The following is a 17,794-nucleotide window of genomic DNA, read 5'->3' as shown; positions in this document are numbered from 1 at the left end:
CAGTACAAAGAAACAATCACAATGAAACAGCAAAAATTAAGATAACAAGAAATAGGCCCCAAATGAAAGGACAGGAGGAATCTCCAGAAAATGGAGGCAAGGAATTGATCAGAAACAGAGTAAAAAGTAATGGTTTAAGAATGCGCAAAAGCAGGAAAAGGGTCATAGAAATCATGAAGAAAATCAGTTAGAAATGAAGAAGGACATAGCTGAAATAAAGAATGCACTGGAGCCTGGCCAGTGTTGCTCAATGGTTGAACATCAACCCATGAATCAAGAGGTCATTGTTTCAACTCCTGATCAGGGAACATGCCCAGGTTGTGGGCTCAATCCACAGTGAGTGGTGTACATGAGGTAGCCGATCAATAATGTTTCTCTCTCATTTATGCTTCTATCATTCTATCCCTCTCCTTATCTTCTCTCTAAAATCAATGAAAACATATTTTAAAAAAGAATACACTGGATGGAATAAACAGTAGGTTAGAGAAAGCAGAGGACTGAATCAGTGAATTAGAAGACAAGGTTGGACAAAAATCAATCAGAGAAACAAAAAGAAAATATAATTTAAAAGCATGATGATAGTTTAAGGGAATTTTGAGGAAATATGAAATGTAACAACATCCTCATCATAGAGATGGTAGTGTGAGAGGAAAGTGAGCAAGGGATAGAGAAGCTGTTTGAAGAAATAATGACAGAAAACTTCCCTAAACTGGAGAAGGAAAAACTCACATAAGTGCAGGAAGCACAGAGAGTCCAATCCAGATGAACCCAAAGACACATGGCAATTAAAAAGGCAAACATTAAAGACAAAGAGAAAATCTTAAGAGCAATAAAAAAGAGACAGATACCTACAAGGGAGTTCCCATAAGGGTGTCCACTGATTTCTCAACAGAAACACTACAGACCAGAAGGGAATGGCATGAAGTATTCAAAGTAATGAAAAGCAAGGGTCTGAATCCAAGACTACTCTATCCACCAGGGTTATCATTGAAAATTGAAGGTGAAATAAAGAGGCTCCCAGACAAAAAATAAAAATAAAAGGCTAAAGGGGTTTTTACCACCAAATCAGCACTGCAAGAAATGTTAAAGGGACTGCTATAAGAAAAAGAAAAACTAGAGAGATGAACATAAGCATAAATAAAATGGCAATAAATACCTATCAATAATAAGCTTAAATGTAAATAGATTAAATGCTCCAATCAAAAGACATAGGGTAGCTGAATGGATAAGAAAACATGACCTATATATATATGCTGTCTATAAGGGACACACCTCTGAACAAAAGACTCACACAGGATAAAAGTGAAGGGATGGAAAAATTTTTTCAATGCAAATGTAAACAAACAAAAAGCTGGGATAGCAATACTTATATCAGACAAAATAGACTTCAAACCAAAGGCCATAAAAAGGACAGAGAAGGTTACTACATAATACTAAAGGGATCAATCCGACAAGAGGGCATAACAAATGCACCCAACATAGGAGCACTGAAATACATTAAAAAAAAAAACCTTTAAGGGAGAGATTGATAGCAATAAAGTAAGAGAAGGGGACATTAACACTCACTGACATCACTGCATAGATCTTCCAGACAAAAAATCAACAAGGAAACAGCGACCTTAAACGACACACTAGATCAGATGGATTTAATTGATATTTACAGAACATTTCATCCCAAAGCAGCACAACATGCATTTTCCTCAAGTACACATGGAACAGTCTCAAAGATACACCACATGTTAGAACACAAAGTGAGAATTAACAAGTTCAAGAAGATTGAAATCATATCAAGCATCATCTCGAATCACAATGGCATGAAGTGAGAAATCAACCACAATAAAAACACTCAAAAAATTTCAAGCACATGGAAGCTAAAAGGCATGTTATTAAATAATGAATGGGTTACCAATTAGATTAAGGGATAAATAAAAAAACTTCCTGGAAACAAATGAAAATGAACACACAACCCCAAATCTATGGAACACATCAAAAGAAATCCTGAGAGGGAAGTTCATAGCATTGCAGGCCAACCTCAAGAAACAAGAAAAAGCTCAAATTAAAAAAAAAATATAACTCTACAACTAAAGGAATTAGAAAGAGAATAACAAGAATAGCACAAAGTAGCAAAAAGGAAATAATAAAGATCAGCGTGAAAATAAATCACATAGAAACAAAAAAGAAAAAAAAGATCAATGAAACTAAAAAGTGGTTCTTTGAAAAGATAAACAAGTTTGATAAAACTGTAGACTCATCCAGAAACAAAGAGTGAGGATGCAAATTAATAACACCAGAGTCCAGCTGGCGTGGCTCAGTGATTGAGTGTCGACCTATGACCTAGGTTCGATTCCTGGTCAGGGTACATGCCCAGGTTGTGGGCTCAATCCCCAATGTGGGGCGTGCAGGAGGCAGCCAATCAATGTTTTTCTCTCATCATTGATATTTCTATCTCTCTCTCCTTCTCCCTTCCTCTCTGAAATCAATAAAAAGTATTTTTGAAAAGACGTAACATCAGAAATGAAAGAGGCAAAGTAACAACTGACATCACAAAATACAAAGAATTGTAGAAAAATACTATGACAAAGAATTGGACAATCTAGGAGAAAAGGACAGATTCCTAAAACATACAACCTTTCAAAAATCGTTCAGAAAGAATCAGAAAACCTGAATAGACTGATGGTAACTAATAAAAAAGAAGCAGTAATAATAAAAAAACTAATAGCAAACAGAAGTCTTGGACTCGATGGCTTCACAGGCAAGTTTTACCAGACATTCAAAAAAACTAACATCATTTCTCCTCAAATTATTCCAAAAAAATCCAAGAGGAAGGAACACTTCCAAGTTATTTTTATAAGGCCAGCATTATTCTAATTCCAAAGCCAGATAAAGACACCACAAATAAAAGTATAGGCCAATATCCGTAATGAACATAGATAGTAAAATCCTCAACGACATATTAGCAAATCAGATCCAGCAATACATTATAAAGATCATGAACAATGATCAAGCGGGATTTATTCCAGGGATGTAAGGCTGGTACGATATTCACAAATCAGGAAATGTGATACATTACATAAACAAACTGAAAGACCAAAATCACATGATCATATCAATAGACGCAGAAAAAAAAAACATTTGACAAAATCCAACACCCATGTTTTATAAAAACTCTTAGCAAAGTGGGAATAGAGGGATCATACCTCAACATAATAAAGGCCATATATGACAAACCTACAGCCAAAACCATATTCAATGGGCAAAGACTAAAAGCATTTCCCTTAAGATCAGGAACAAGATAGGGATGCCTATTTTCACCACATCTGTTCAACATAGTACCGGAAGTCCTAGCCACAGCAATCAGACATGAAAAAAATATATAAGACATCCAAAATGGAAAGGAGGAAGTAAAACTATCATTATTCGTAGATGACATGATATTGTACATAGAAAACCCTTAAACCCCACCAAAAAAACCTACTAGATTTAATATATGAATTCAGCAAAGTAGCAGAACAAAATTGACATCCAAGAATCGATGGCATTATTACACACCAATAATGAACTATGAGAAAGAAAAATTAAAAAAAAAAACACCACACATGCACATACAAAACAATTCCATTTACCATTGCAACAACAATAAACGGGATAACTAAAAATAAACTTAACCAAAGAGGAAAAGACCTGTACTCAGAAAACTGCAGGACATTGAAAAAACTACATAGAGGAAGATACAAACAAGAGGAAGCATATACCGCGTTTATAGATAGGAAGAATTAACATCATTAAAGTGTCCATACTACCCAAAGCAATCTATAGATTCAACACAATTCCTGTTAAAATACCAATGGCATATTTCACAGATCTAGAAAAAACATTTTAAAAATTTATATGGAACCAAAGAAGATCCCTAATAGCCTCAGCAATCTTGAAAAGAAGAACAAAGTTTGAGGGATCACAAAACTAACATCAAACTATACTACAAAACCATTATAATCAAAACAACCTGGTACTGGCACAATAACAGGCACATAGAATAATGGAATAGAATAGAGGCCTCAGAAATCAACCCATGCCATTATGGTCAATTAATATTTGACAAAGGAAGCAAGAGCATACAATGGAGTAAATAAAATCTGTTCAACAAATGGTATTGGAAAAATTAGACAGGTACATGCAAAAAGATAAATAAAACTAGACTACCAACTTACACCATATACAAAAATAAACTCAAAATGGATAAAAGACTTGAATCAAATTGTGAAACCATTAAAATCCTAGAAGAAAACATAGGCAATAAAATCTCAGACATCTCACGTAGCAGTATTTTTGCCAATTGATACATCTTCTAGGGGAAGAGAAAAAAAGAAAAAAGTAAACAAATGGGAGTATACCAAACTAAAAAGCTTCTGCACAGCAAAAGAAATCCATCAACAAAATGAAAAGGGAACCCATTGTATGAGAGAACATATTCACCAATGATACATTGGATAAGGGGTAAATTTCAAGAATATATAAAGGATTCATACAATTCAACACCAGGAAAAAAACCCAATCCAATTAAAAAATGTGCAAAGGACCCGAATAGGCACTTCTCCAAAGAGTACATACAGATGGCCAAGAGACATATGAAAAAAATTCTCAACATCACTAACCATCAGAGAGATACCAAGTAAAACTACAATGAGGTATCATCACCTCAGACCTGCAAGAATGGCTACCATCAATAAATCAATAAACAACAAATGCTGGCAAGGATATGGAGGAAAAGGAACCTTTGTGCACTGCTGGTGGGAATGCAGACTAGTGTAGCTACAGTAGAAAACAGCATGGAGTTTCCTCAAAAAATTAAAAATGGAACTGCCCTTTGATCCAGCCATCCCACTTCTTGGAATACATCTTAAAAATCCTGAAACACCAATCAGAAAGAATGTATGTACCCCGATGTTAACAGCAGCGTTATTTATAATAGCTAAGATCTGGAAACAGAAATATTCCTACCTGAACCCGTTTTCGCACATGGTCAATTATATGTTGCTTTCTCTCAAGTTTGAAGAGCATGTGACGTTACAGTTAAAGTTCTAAATACTTCATCACAAGGGAAATTAGTCAAGCACTCTGAAAGTGTTTTCACTCTTAATGTGATGTACAGGGAGATATTAGAAAAAGTTTAATCACTTTATCAGTCATTGTTTGTTTTTATATCACTGTTGTTTTTATATCACTGTTGTTTTTATATCATGTTTTGGTTGTTTTTATATCATGTTTTTGTTGTTTTCATATCATGTTTTTGTTGTTTTTATAACATGCTTCTGTTGTTATATCCTTTTGTTACTGTTTATTTATTAATAAATTTATATATTATTTTCATATACATTTTACTAATTTCCTTTCATCTCTCACACTTCTATGATAGAGAAAGGGCAAATAGCAATATTAAAGTATCTCTGCTAATTAATTCCCTTTTAATGTGCACAAATTTGTGCACCTGGCTACTAGTCTTAAATAGCCATGTATTCAAATTATGTATTTTATAGTCTGAGAAAATAGTATGTAATTTCTTTAGAATTTTTAAAAGATCACATTTTAAAGAAACTTCTCTTTTTAACAAATTTTGGTAACTTTTAAAGGATTCAATCAACAACTTTCCATCTTAAACTACTGTTGCCAGCATTCTCATAACTCCTAAACTCTGGTTTTCCAATACAGTAAGACTCTCCTTTGCTAAAACAGCTGGAGGCTTGCATTACACACACACACACACACACACACCTAGTTCTGGAAAATCCAAGCTATTTAAACACCATAAGCACACGGACTTTCAAAAATGTTTTAAAATGCAGGAATAGAGATCATACCTAAGAAACAGAAGATACTGGACATTTTCAGATTAATCTAATATACAGTAATGTATCAAATGGAACTCAGTTCCTTCGAGTACTCAGGACACTGGGATAAGTTCTTGAGAACCTTAGGACCATTCCATGTATAACATCAACATTTACTAAAGCAAATGAACACATTTCAGAAAAGAAACCTATGGAAAAAAAATTAAGTAGCTTCTAAAATTCATTGATTGATTTTAGAGAGGAAGAGACAAGGAGAGAGAAATAGAAACATCAATGATGATCAGCTGCCTCCTGCACATCCCTCACTGGGGAATGAGCCCGCAACCCGGGCATATGCTCTGACTGGGAATGGAACCATGACAGCCCGGTTCATAGGTTGATGCTCAACCACTGAGTCATGCCAGCAGGGCAAGTATCTTTTGTAAAAACCTTGAAGCATCACCTAAAATATTGAACTATTATTGTACAGTAAATTGATACTAATGCTTGAACCACCACAAAGCCTTATTAAGTTGGTCATTAGACTATCAGGATCAGCATCTAAAGACAATTCAAAATTCTATGATACACTTAGAATAGTTTTCAAACAATTTAATGCCAAATATTTGTATATATAAGTAATACTTTAAATCTGAGATTCAGGGTAAAACTATAAAACAGAGGCAATATTCTATTTAATAATATTTACCTGAATAACTTTCTACTTTTAAGATAACAACTATGAAAAAAAGTCATTTTAATATGTGGATTACTTAAAAATTAGAATTTGAAAATTAAAGATTAAGCTTTAATCAAATAACTTAAGGGTAATTCAATTATATACCTCACATTAAAATCTATAATAAAAATAATCACAATTTGACCTATCCTACCTTTTATTAAACTATTTATGTTATATAAAGATTCTATCTTAAGTAAAGGTGCTATTATTTTGAAAAGATATCCAAGAAAATTATTGCTTTCTAAATAAAATGTTACCTACTAAAAATAACATGATATAAATGAATCTAGACTCTTAAACAACTTACTTTGAATATCATGTTGAAGTCTATTTTTCCTTACTAGAGAACATAGACACAAGCTATCAAATACCTACAAAAATGGATGCTGTTATGTTGAGAGAAAAGGTAGAGAGAGAGATAAAACAAATGAATTTTTTCATTCAACTTTATTTATCCACAGTTTGCATCGGTATTATACATTTAGGGTTCCATTTACTTTAAATGCATCAGAAAAAAATCAATCATGATAGATCTGTGACCAATACAAACATTTCTGAATTCTTCAAAAAATTCTGTTAGAAAAGTCAATAAACTAGTATTCTGTAAAGATAACTATTAAACAAATGGTAATGCATTTTCACTCTTTATTTCAATTCTAACTTATCCAACATCACTTCTTTCTTGTGCCATACAGTAATAAAATTTAGCAGAAGTAGCTATGTACTGCATTTTTAGGGCCTAATAAAATATTTGTTTGATTATTTAATCCTCTTCAAATCACATATCCAATTCAAATAATGATAATCATTCTCAATTCAAAACTGATGAAGTAAATATATAATGACCATAAAAAATTTACAATTATTCAAAAAGCTACTAAAAAAAAAATACATCAAAGCCTTGATACAATGTGTCCTTGGGTACTAGGCTGTGAAACTGCCTTAGAGGTGGTGCTGCCTTTTGGCACTATAGTAAAATAAAATTCCATGGAATGGACTTCAGATGGACCCATTCAAGGTAGAATTTTGCTCTGTAGTAAAAAATGCTACAATGGGGTTCTAGGGTAGTTTCTCTTTAAAGCAAAAATTAATTGACACGTAAGTGAAATGCAATAAGGACATGGCCTATAATTTCACTAATATTTCAATGACAATGAAACAGGAAAATACTTATAAAACAATTAAAATCTAGATTGCTTAATAAGAAGAATCCTATAGCATAACTATGAAAGCAGTACGAATAACTGTTTTAGCTTTTAATGGTCATTTTATTTGTAGCATTATCAAATTTATACAATAGAAACTAACAACTGAAGCACTCATTTGTCATTTTTTACCTTTATTACTCAAATTTTCACTAGGAGATTATGTCAATGAAGGTTTTTTTTTTTTAGATCCAACTGAAAGTAATAACTAATTTAATTTTAAACCATATAGTCATAGGAACCTTTAAATTATTTAAACGCTTCAATTTGACACTTGGGGAATGTAAAAAAAACACATCTATGTGCTAAAGCTAAATTTTAATTATATGGCTTCATGCCAACTGATTCAAAATATTAGAGTTGTTTATAAATCAGCCCTTATTAAACCATTTGGCACAATAGTTTTTGTCTTTTCTATATACCCTCTGAAACACCCAGGCCAACATTTTTAATAAGTTGCATACATTTTAGGAGGTAACAAGTGCAAATAATCACATATTTAAGATATGATACTTGCTTGGCTACTATAAAAGTAATTAGACTAAGGTTCTTCTATAGGAAACAGTTATTCATCACAGTAATGTTTTTGAAAAATTCCTGCACTACTACCAAAGTAAATTTATCCAACTCAAAATTAAACAAAGACTTTATGTAACAGTACACTTATGAAAATATTCATGGAATGGTCTGTGTTTAATTCAACATCATGTTAGTTGAGGATCATAACATTTAGAGGCTCCACATATGGCCAGATTTTGAATATAAACCTATTCCTCAATTGTTGCTCTCTGGATCTGAATATAACTAAAAGCAGCACACTGATGTAATGTTCTTAAAAGTCAAGATATAAACCCAAACTTTGGCAGTTTTATAAAAATGTACTTGATAATTAGTACTTTGCTAGTTCTCAAAAAGCTTACTGCTTTGTGTAACATTTTCAATACAGAAATAAAATACTCTTCAAACAATAGATTTTAAAAGATGATTAAGTTTTGCAAAATTAAATAGCATAAATTAAGCATATTAATATTGCTTTTTGACAACATGAAATAACCAATTTAAGGAAAATTGCAATGGACTAAATTAAAAACACAAATATCACAATGTGAGGCACATTTAAATCCTCACATATTACTGACACTACAAAATCTACTAAAATATTTTAAAGTTTCACTGATTCCATTAATACATAAAAAGAAATTGCAAAAATGTTTAAGACTATAAAAGAGTCATCAATTACACAGGCACTTCACATGTAAACAATCTACAGTACAACTGAAAATATTTTGGCAACAACCTATAATACTAAAAGAATTTAATATAAAGTCGTAATTCTGTATTCTCTACTCATTTTTTTCTAGAAAACTAAGACCAAAGATTAAAGAAATTGTATATAAACTAGAATTAGAAGTGTATTAAATAACTCAAATGTAGAATTGCTTAAATTGGTAAAAAAAAAAAAAAAAAAAAAAGATTACCTTATCCAGACGTTAACTGGTATGTATGCTACATTAAAAAAGTAAACCTAATGGAATTGTTAAATTGAAATCATATTTTAAATTTAGCATCAATTTGATTTTTTAATTTAACAAAATTTTTTAAACTAAGGCTTGATCTAATAAATTTTTAATTAGACAGTCTTATTCATGAATTTGAGATATTTGAAATAACTTCAAATAAATGAAATTATACACTTATGACTTTTAAATGTTATATTAAGCCATAGAAAGCTGAGATGCCTTGGTTGTAGGTAATTCAAGAAGAGCCTGAACTGTGACACCAACTTTCACAAGACCTCTTTCTTCCAAAATATGATGAGGCAAACAGAGTCTTTCCTGAAAAACAAAATAAGTGGTATCTGAACATTTGTTTTTAAATAGTGCAGTAGAGCCTAGATTAGTCAAAATTGGATTTTTAAAACATGCTTTCTATAAAACTTCAAGCACAGAGCACACAATTTTAATCTAAAATATCTGTGTTTAAAAGTAGACTTTTATGGTATGGGTTTATATTATATTTTACGGGCTGTATTTGACCTGTTAATCTTATCCACCTGAACAAGTATTTTAAAGTGAGATGATCATGCTAAAATGTTTCCTAAGCTCTTGTGCTGGAGTAGAAAGAACACTACATTTCCAGCCAGGAGATGGGCCACATAATCTGAAGTATTAAAATTTCTTGAGATTCAGTTTCTTTATATCCTAAAGATAGAACTGTGTGAGAAACAAACAGAACAGTCAGTATGGGGAGGCACTCTGTAAACTGTTCAGTCCTGTACAAAATTGGTCACTCTGGTTCTACCAGTTCTGAGGTTGCATGGTATCTGATATATATAGCACTTCAGTACTTTTCTTGGCTTAAGGGTACTTCCCTCCAGCTTCTAGTGATGCCGTGTTGCTTCTTAGTTGCAATAGTCTAGAATTTGAAAAATAACAACTGCCTCCTCTTCTAAGCACATCATATGTGTCATTTGATCTTCACAACTCTATAAGAAGTTTAGAGACAACTTTGTATGAGGATTCATTAGCCTTCATTGATCCTCTTCTAACTTCCTAAGGTTTTCCAAGGGTTCTGTGTTCACTCTCTTCTCATTTTACACTATGTCCTCTCCATGGTATTGCCAAAGCATTATCAAAACTGCAGGGATTAACTGGTTTATATGTATGTGTACAACATCAAATAAATTTGGTAGCTATTTTTTAAAAAAACAATGCAGTCCACTGCTTCAATTGGGACATCTTTCACCTCAGGAAAACAAGTGAGTAATGAACAGAATGAGTGGCAGACAGACCAGCTATGGGCCCCATCTAGTTCATAACTGTGTTTTAGTTGGGTGGAACAGTGTTTTACAAACCTGCAAACACATTTTTTTTAAAAAAAAATCTTGCCGAAACCGGTTTGGCTCAGTGGATAGAGCGTCGGCCTGCGGACTGAAGGGTCCCAGGTTCGATTCCGGTCAAGGGCATGTACCTGGGTTGCGGGCATATCCCCAGTAGGAGATGTGCAGGAGGCAGCTGATCAATGTTTCTCTCTCATTGATATTTTTAACTCTCTATCTCTCTCCCTTCTTCTCTGTAAAAAAATCAATAAAATATATTTAAAAAAAAAAGAAACACCAAAAAAAATTAAAAAAAATCTTTATTGTTGAGAGTATTACAGATGTCACCCTCCCCCCCCATTATACCTCTCCATCCAGTTTTCACCCCGCCCCAGGCCTTCCCCACCCTATTGTCTCTGTCCATAGGTAATATGCATATAAGATATTAGAGGCCCAGTGCACAAAATTTGTGCACTGGGGGGGTGGGGGGCGGGTGTCCCTAAGCCTGGCCTGCATCCTCTCACAGTCAGACATCCCTCTCACAATACAGGGCTCTCACAGTCTGGGACCCCTTGCTCCTTACCACCTGCCTACAGCGGTGTTCCCCCTGTGGGAGCGCATGAACCACCAGGGGGCACCTCCTGCATTGAGTGTCTGCCTCCTGGTGGTCAGTGTGCATCATAGTGACTGGTCATTCTGCAGTTTGCTGAATTTGCATATTAGGATTTTATTATACAGGATTTGGTTAATATCTTCCCATCCCCTTACCTCCCCTTCCCTTGGAGATTGTTCAGTCTGTTCCATGTTTCCATGTCTCTGGTTCTATTTTACTATCACTTTATTTTGTTCATTTATTTTTTAAAAAAATATTTTTATTGAATTCAGAGAGGAAGGGAGAAGGAGAGAGAGAGAGAAACATCAATGACATGAGAGAATCATTGATTGGCTGACTCTTGCATGCCCCCTACTGGGGATTGGGCCTACAACCTGGGCATGTGTCCTTGACTGGAATTGAAATCGGGACCCTTCAGTCCATAAGCTGATACTCTAACCACTGAGCAAAACCAGCTAGGGCAGGTTATTTTGTTTAGATTCCATGTTCATTTATTTTGACTTTTAGATACAATTGTGGATATATATGTATTTAATGCCATTTTATTGTTCATATTTTTGTCTTCTTCCTCTTCCTCTTCTTAAAGAATACCCTTCAACATTTCATGTAATACTGGTTTGGTGGTGATGAACTCCTTTAGCTTTTTCTTATCTGGGAAGCTCTTTATCTGACCTTGAATTCTAAATGATAGCTTTGCTGAGTAATCTTGGTTGTAGGTCCTTGCTATTCATCACTTTGAATATTTCTTGCCATTCCCTTCTGCCCTGCATAGTTTCTGTTGAGAAATCCGTTGACAGTCATATGGGCACTCCCTTGTAGGTAATTAACTGCTTTTCTCTTCATCCTCTACTGTTGATTTCCTGTAATTTATTCTTCATTTTGGTTCATTTATCTCCTTCATTTCTGACTGGTTCTTTTTCATGTGTTTGAAATTCTCAATAAGATCTCTGAAAGCCTCACTAAGTCCCTTGAAGCTTTCATTAAGTTCCTTGAGCAACCTCATAACCATTGTTTTGAACTCTGCATCCAGTAATTTGCTTGCTTCCATTTCATTTAGCTCATTTTTCTGGAGATTTCTTCTGTTCTTTCATTTGTGACATGTTTCTTTATCTCCACATTCTGGCTGCTTCCCTGTGTTTGTTTCTATTTATTAGGTAGAGCTGCTATATCTCTTGGAATTGACAGAGTAACCTTGTGTAATAGGTGTCCTGTAGTGCCCAGTGGCTCAGCCTCCCCAGTCACCTGAGCTGGGCACTTTAAGTGCTCCCCTGTGTGGGATGTGTGCAGTCTTATAGTTGAGCTTTGACTGCTGTTGGTGTCACTGGGAGGAATTGACCCCCAGGCCAATTGGCTGTGAGGACCAGCTACTACTACAGTGGAAGAGCTGCTGTTCAGGAGACACTCCTATGAAGCAGTACTTGCTTCAGTGGGGCTTTGGTGCTCACTAAGTCTGCTCCTTGAGTGTGTTGCTTGTGAATGTGCAGAGTTATAATCTGGTATGGTCTGAAGCTGTCCACCGGGTGCACTGGCTCTGGAGCATCCCAGGAGGTACAAAGTCAGCCACTGTTTGGGACCACCCAGCAGGAGATACAAGGCTATCTGCAGATGGCTGCTACTTGTATTGGGCTTCGAAGTGCCCAGGTGCAGCCAAGCTGTGAAGCAGGGCAGGCTGATGGTAATGCCAGGTCTTGGGCTTCTTATTGATAAGTATGGGGCACATTGACACCAGCTGCTGCTTGTTTGACAGATTTTAGCAAAATATGAAGCCTAAGCCAGAAAAGGCTATTCATATGGAAAAGCTTGAGTGGAGCTTCAAATTGGATGGGGCAGAGTCTCAGGGAATCACCAGGGTGGAGTGAACAGTGTGAGCCAGGCTCATGGAAACTCAGATATGGCTGCCAGTCAGCTCTACAATGGGGGAGGTCAAAGCATAGGAACAATGACCCCTGCGAGCACCACTGTCTGGGAGAAAGCCGCCCCCAAATTCTTGCTCTGATTCCAGACAATCCAGTTCCTCCGCATATGTCCTTGATACCCTCCTCCTCCCTCCCCTGCCACCAAGCTGTTGCCCCAGTGCTGGATCCCAGAGCGATCAAGTGCTAGTAAGTCAGTGTACCGGCCCTTTAAGAGGAACTGCCTGGGTCTCCACCAAATCACTTAACCACAGTCCCTGCTAGTTTTTACAGCCCCAAGTTACGGAGACTTCTCTTTCCAGCTCTGGAACCCTGGGCTGGGGGGCTGGTGTGGGGGTGGGACCCTTTTCTTCTTACGGGAGGCCTCCACAGCCAAGGTATCTCTCTCTCCCAGTTTAAAATTACCACATGTGGGTGTCAGACCAGCTCATTCCATGCCTCTGCCCCTCCTACCAGTCTCAGTGTGCTTTCTTCTTTACTTCTCTAGTTGTAGGACTTCCATTCAGCCAGATTTCAAGTGGTTCTGAATGATAGTTGTTCTGTATTTTAGTTGTCCATTTAAAAAAAAATCCAGTGTTTCTTGAAATACTAGAAACCTTGGCAGGATTGGACCCCTATTCCTGAAAAATAACAACTATATCCTCCATCCTGATTATTTAAAAAAAATGTACTTTCTGCCAAGATCTCTCTATTGCACTGCAGATACAAATGTCAACTTGATACAGTCAAATGGATGTCAACAGACATATCAAAATTAACGTGTCCATAACAGAACTACTTCCTCACTAAATTAACTTATCCTTCTATACCTGTGAATAATATACTGTTTAATCTCTCTTAACATAAACCTGAGAACCATAAGTCTTCTCTTTCTTCTTTACTCCAATAACCATTCACCAAATACTATTGTAATATTCCATTTATCAGGAGTTCTCAAAAACTATCTTTTTATCTCCATTTTCACTGCAGCATTAGTTGTTCTCCTAATACTTTGCTTATTTATTCAAATAACCACTGAAGTATATATTAGAGAAGAAAATAGGTTTCAAAATCAATGACTTTAGCTCCCACCTTAGAAAGTAGAAAAGAGCACATTAAACTAATGGCAAGTAGAAAGAAAGAATGAATGAAGATGAGAGAAAAAAATAAACAGAAAATAATAGGAAACAAGTCAATAAAACCAAATACAGAAGATTTTTTTTAAATCAATACACCTCTAGACAGATTAGTCAGAAAAAAAGAGAAAATACACAAATTTCCAATATCAGAAATAAGAAAACAGAGATCCCATAAATACTAAAGTAATAAATAACTTTATAATAAGTTTGGCAAACTAGATGAAATGGACAATTTCTTTGAAAGACAGAGTATACCAAAGTTCATGCAAGAAGAAATAAGAAAAAAAACCCAGAATAGCTCTATGTCTATTAAAGAAATTGAAATTTGATCATAGACCTAAATGTAAAATCTATGATTATAAAACTTCTAAAAATAAACATAGGAGGAAAACTTTGTGACTTTGATTATGCAAAGATTTCTTTACTTTGACACCATGATAAATTTTACATCAAAAATACTTAAAGCTGTTCTTCGAAAGATACAACATAAGAATAAAATAACAAGCCAGCCAGGCCAATGTGGCTCAGTGGATTGAGCATCATCCCATTCACCAAGAAGTCACTGGTTTGATTCCGGGTCAAGGCACATGCCCAGGTGGTGGGCTCAATCCCCAGTGTGGGGCAGGCAGGAGGCAGCTGATCAATGTTTCTCTCTCTCTCTGTAATCAATAAAAACATATATTTTTTTAAAAAAAAGACAAGCCAAAGACTGAGATATAAAGTTTGTAAATCATACATCTGATAAAATCCTTTGAAATCTCCAACTCAGTAAGAAAACAACCCAATTAAAGAACTGACAAAAGATTAGAATACTTCATAAAAGAATTCATAAAAATGGCAAATAAACCCTTGCCTGTACTAGAGTGTTTAGAAAATGGGAGTTGACTGATTCCTCCATAGTCCACCGTCCTTATGTTGAGGATAGGTGAGGCACTAATACTGCCCTAGAACAAGGTGTAGAGAAAAGACAATGGTACATTAAGGAAAACAGTATTTGTAAGACCTTTTCATGTACCCTCCTTGCCAAATGTGTCATGAAAGTGTCTGTAATATGCTGGACTGGCTTTTCTTTCATGTAAAAGAAAAGTATCCAAGTTAAGACAGTGGGTTCTGGAGTTAGACTACCTGGGTTCATAGCATGGTTCCAGTGTTTACTAATGGTGTGACCATGGACAAGTTCCCTAACCTCTTGGTGCCTCACTTTCCTCATTTGAAAACATGCGTTCATTCAATAAATGTTCATTGAGAAGTCCTCCCCTGAAAAAGTCTTAAAACAAAAATGGAAAAACAGAAAAATGTATATAATACAATATTATTTGGGAAGAAAAAAAACCTTCCTAATTTTTTATTTTCCCACTAAGAGATGAAGAACAGAAAAAAAGAAAGAACTAAAATAAAAATGGTTAAGAATTAAAATTTTAAAACATGTCAACCACAGAGAAGAGATAATTAGAAGAGAATAGGATATAGTTTCAAAATTACATAGCAATTCAACTGGTTCTCTACATATAAATTATATTTATTCCCTTGAGAAAAGAGGTTAAAGTGGAATCTACAGACTAGACTATTTGAATGACAATGTTGAAAAGAGAGCTTAACAAGCCCAACTCATTATATAAGTGTATCAAATAAACACAGTATAAATCTTAAGCTTACACATTTATTATATGTCAGTTATGTCTCAATAAGAATAATTTTAAAAGTTAAATTTTAAAAAGCACAACTAGATTGTGATCTGCTAACAATGTCGTGTCCTCTCAAAAGTCAGTCATGTTGACATTAGGCTTATCAGATTTTCCAAAAAACAAAATTTTGCTTATTCATTTTCATTATACATTGGCAATATAGCTTTGTTAACTTTATAGTATTGCAACTATTACGTGAAACATAAGCCAATTCCTACAAATTTCGTCCAGTGAGAAATTATCATAGTGTTACTAAGATTTCCAACTAGACTTTCTAAATAAAGTTTAAAACATTGTTCACCTTGCCTGGCTGGTGTGGTTCAGTGGAGAATTGACCCATGAACCAAGAGGACACTAGTTGGGTTCCCAGTCAGGGCACATGCCTGAGTTATGGGCTCAAACGCCAGTAGGGGACATAAAGGAAGCAGTTGATTAATGTTTCTCATTCATTGATGTTTTTATCACTCTATCCCTTTCCCTTCCTCTCTCTCTAAAATCAATAAAAAAAATTTTTTAAATAAAAACGCTGTTCACCTTGAATACAGATCTTCCAATCAGAGTCTGTTATTGTGCAAAGGAGTCCAAATGTCCTCCAGCAGGAAAAATGATAGCAGCAATAAACAAAACCAAATTGTAATATGGCCACTAAGTTACTTTTATTCAGTGATGTGTATGATGAGTCAATTTTCCCATATATGCAGCTGTTTTCTAAATGACTTTCAAAGCAGCTTTAAAACATTCATTAAAGAGCTGCTATAGTTAAAGCTGGAACTCAGTAGAAGGTACCAATGGAAGGTAATAATTTTCATGTTTAAAGAGCACTATTCATTCCTATTGTGAAGAATAAGAACCCCAGTACACATGTAATAAATTAATATTTAAATGATTATTTTGTTAGAAAAAAACAACAACAATTACCTGTGAAACACCCAACTTTTTACAAGCATCAAGAAAATTTTCTACATTTCTTCGACATTTTGCCATGCTCAGTTTAGGCTGTAAAGTAAGAAAAGAAAAGTGTATTTTCAGGCATATTTATCTTCCTTTAGAGAAGTAAAAATTGTAGACAAATCTTACCACAGCTGGTGATGGCACATGAATACTAGCTACAGAGCGTGGCCTTATATGATTGGCTAAATGGCAAAGAACAACCCCATCCATCAGTGCAGCTCCAATGTCATCAGGCAAAATTACTTTCAACTTGGATTCGAGATTCTACAAAGAAATGGGTATAAATCACAGATAGTCTACCTAAATGTCTTATATATTTATATTGTAAATCATGATATAATCCAAAATTTTAAAGAGCATTGAAAAGAAAACCCATATATAAATTATTAATTTTTCAAGTTAAACCCATTCAAAGCAGATCTGAAAGGTCAATCTGACTCACATTGCGAAGTTGTCGTATTTGCTCTCTTTCTTCCCGTAAATGTTCCATCTTTCTTCTCATTGTAAATCCAGGATCTGCTGCCCCATATTCTTGGCGAGATGAGCGGCTAAAAGCTATAAAAACAGAATTTCCTAGCTTATTTAAAAGCTAATAAGAAGCATCAACCATCGGTAGGAAAAAGAGGCATGATAAAAAGAATCAATGCAGAATTACATAAAACACTATTACTTATTAATACATTCTAAATAGATTTTACCGAATATAATTAAAATCTACTTATCTTCATAATTGAAAACAACAGGGAAGACAAATGTAACGATTTCTACCACCTATATATGTTCTTATTTAAACATACTATTACATTTTTAGAAACTTATGATCCAGGTCAAAAATTATTAAACATAAATCAGCCTTTATTATCTTTAAAGAAAAAGGAAATTATTCTTGAAGGTCAATACAGTTTATTCAGGAATAAAAACTAT

At 34.6% G+C, this 17,794-nt stretch overlaps 1 protein-coding gene across 2 annotated transcripts in view; it reads right to left on the bottom strand.

Annotated features, from left to right (window-relative positions):
* Window positions 1-6,995: 6,995 nt before the first annotated feature.
* LRCH2 (leucine rich repeats and calponin homology domain containing 2) overlaps window positions 6,996-17,794 on the bottom strand; it is a 110,234-nt gene continuing 99,435 nt past the window's right edge. For both annotated transcript variants that reach the window (XM_059678606.1, XM_059678607.1), the window contains 4 exons: window positions 17,313-17,425; window positions 16,997-17,134; window positions 16,838-16,915; window positions 6,996-9,607 (listed from right to left, as the gene is read on the bottom strand). In XM_059678606.1, the coding sequence (XP_059534589.1) occupies window positions 9,488-9,607; window positions 16,838-16,915; window positions 16,997-17,134; window positions 17,313-17,425 (449 nt within the window). In that variant the 3' untranslated portion in view covers window positions 6,996-9,487. The remainder of the gene's footprint in view (window positions 9,608-16,837; window positions 16,916-16,996; window positions 17,135-17,312; window positions 17,426-17,794) is intronic.

This window comes from Myotis daubentonii, chromosome X (genome assembly GCF_963259705.1).
Source record: "Myotis daubentonii chromosome X, mMyoDau2.1, whole genome shotgun sequence".
Lineage (NCBI taxonomy): Eukaryota > Metazoa > Chordata > Mammalia > Chiroptera > Vespertilionidae > Myotis > Myotis daubentonii.
The sequence above is the reverse complement of the archived record's forward strand: the minus strand, read 5'-3'. Positions and strand labels throughout refer to the sequence as shown.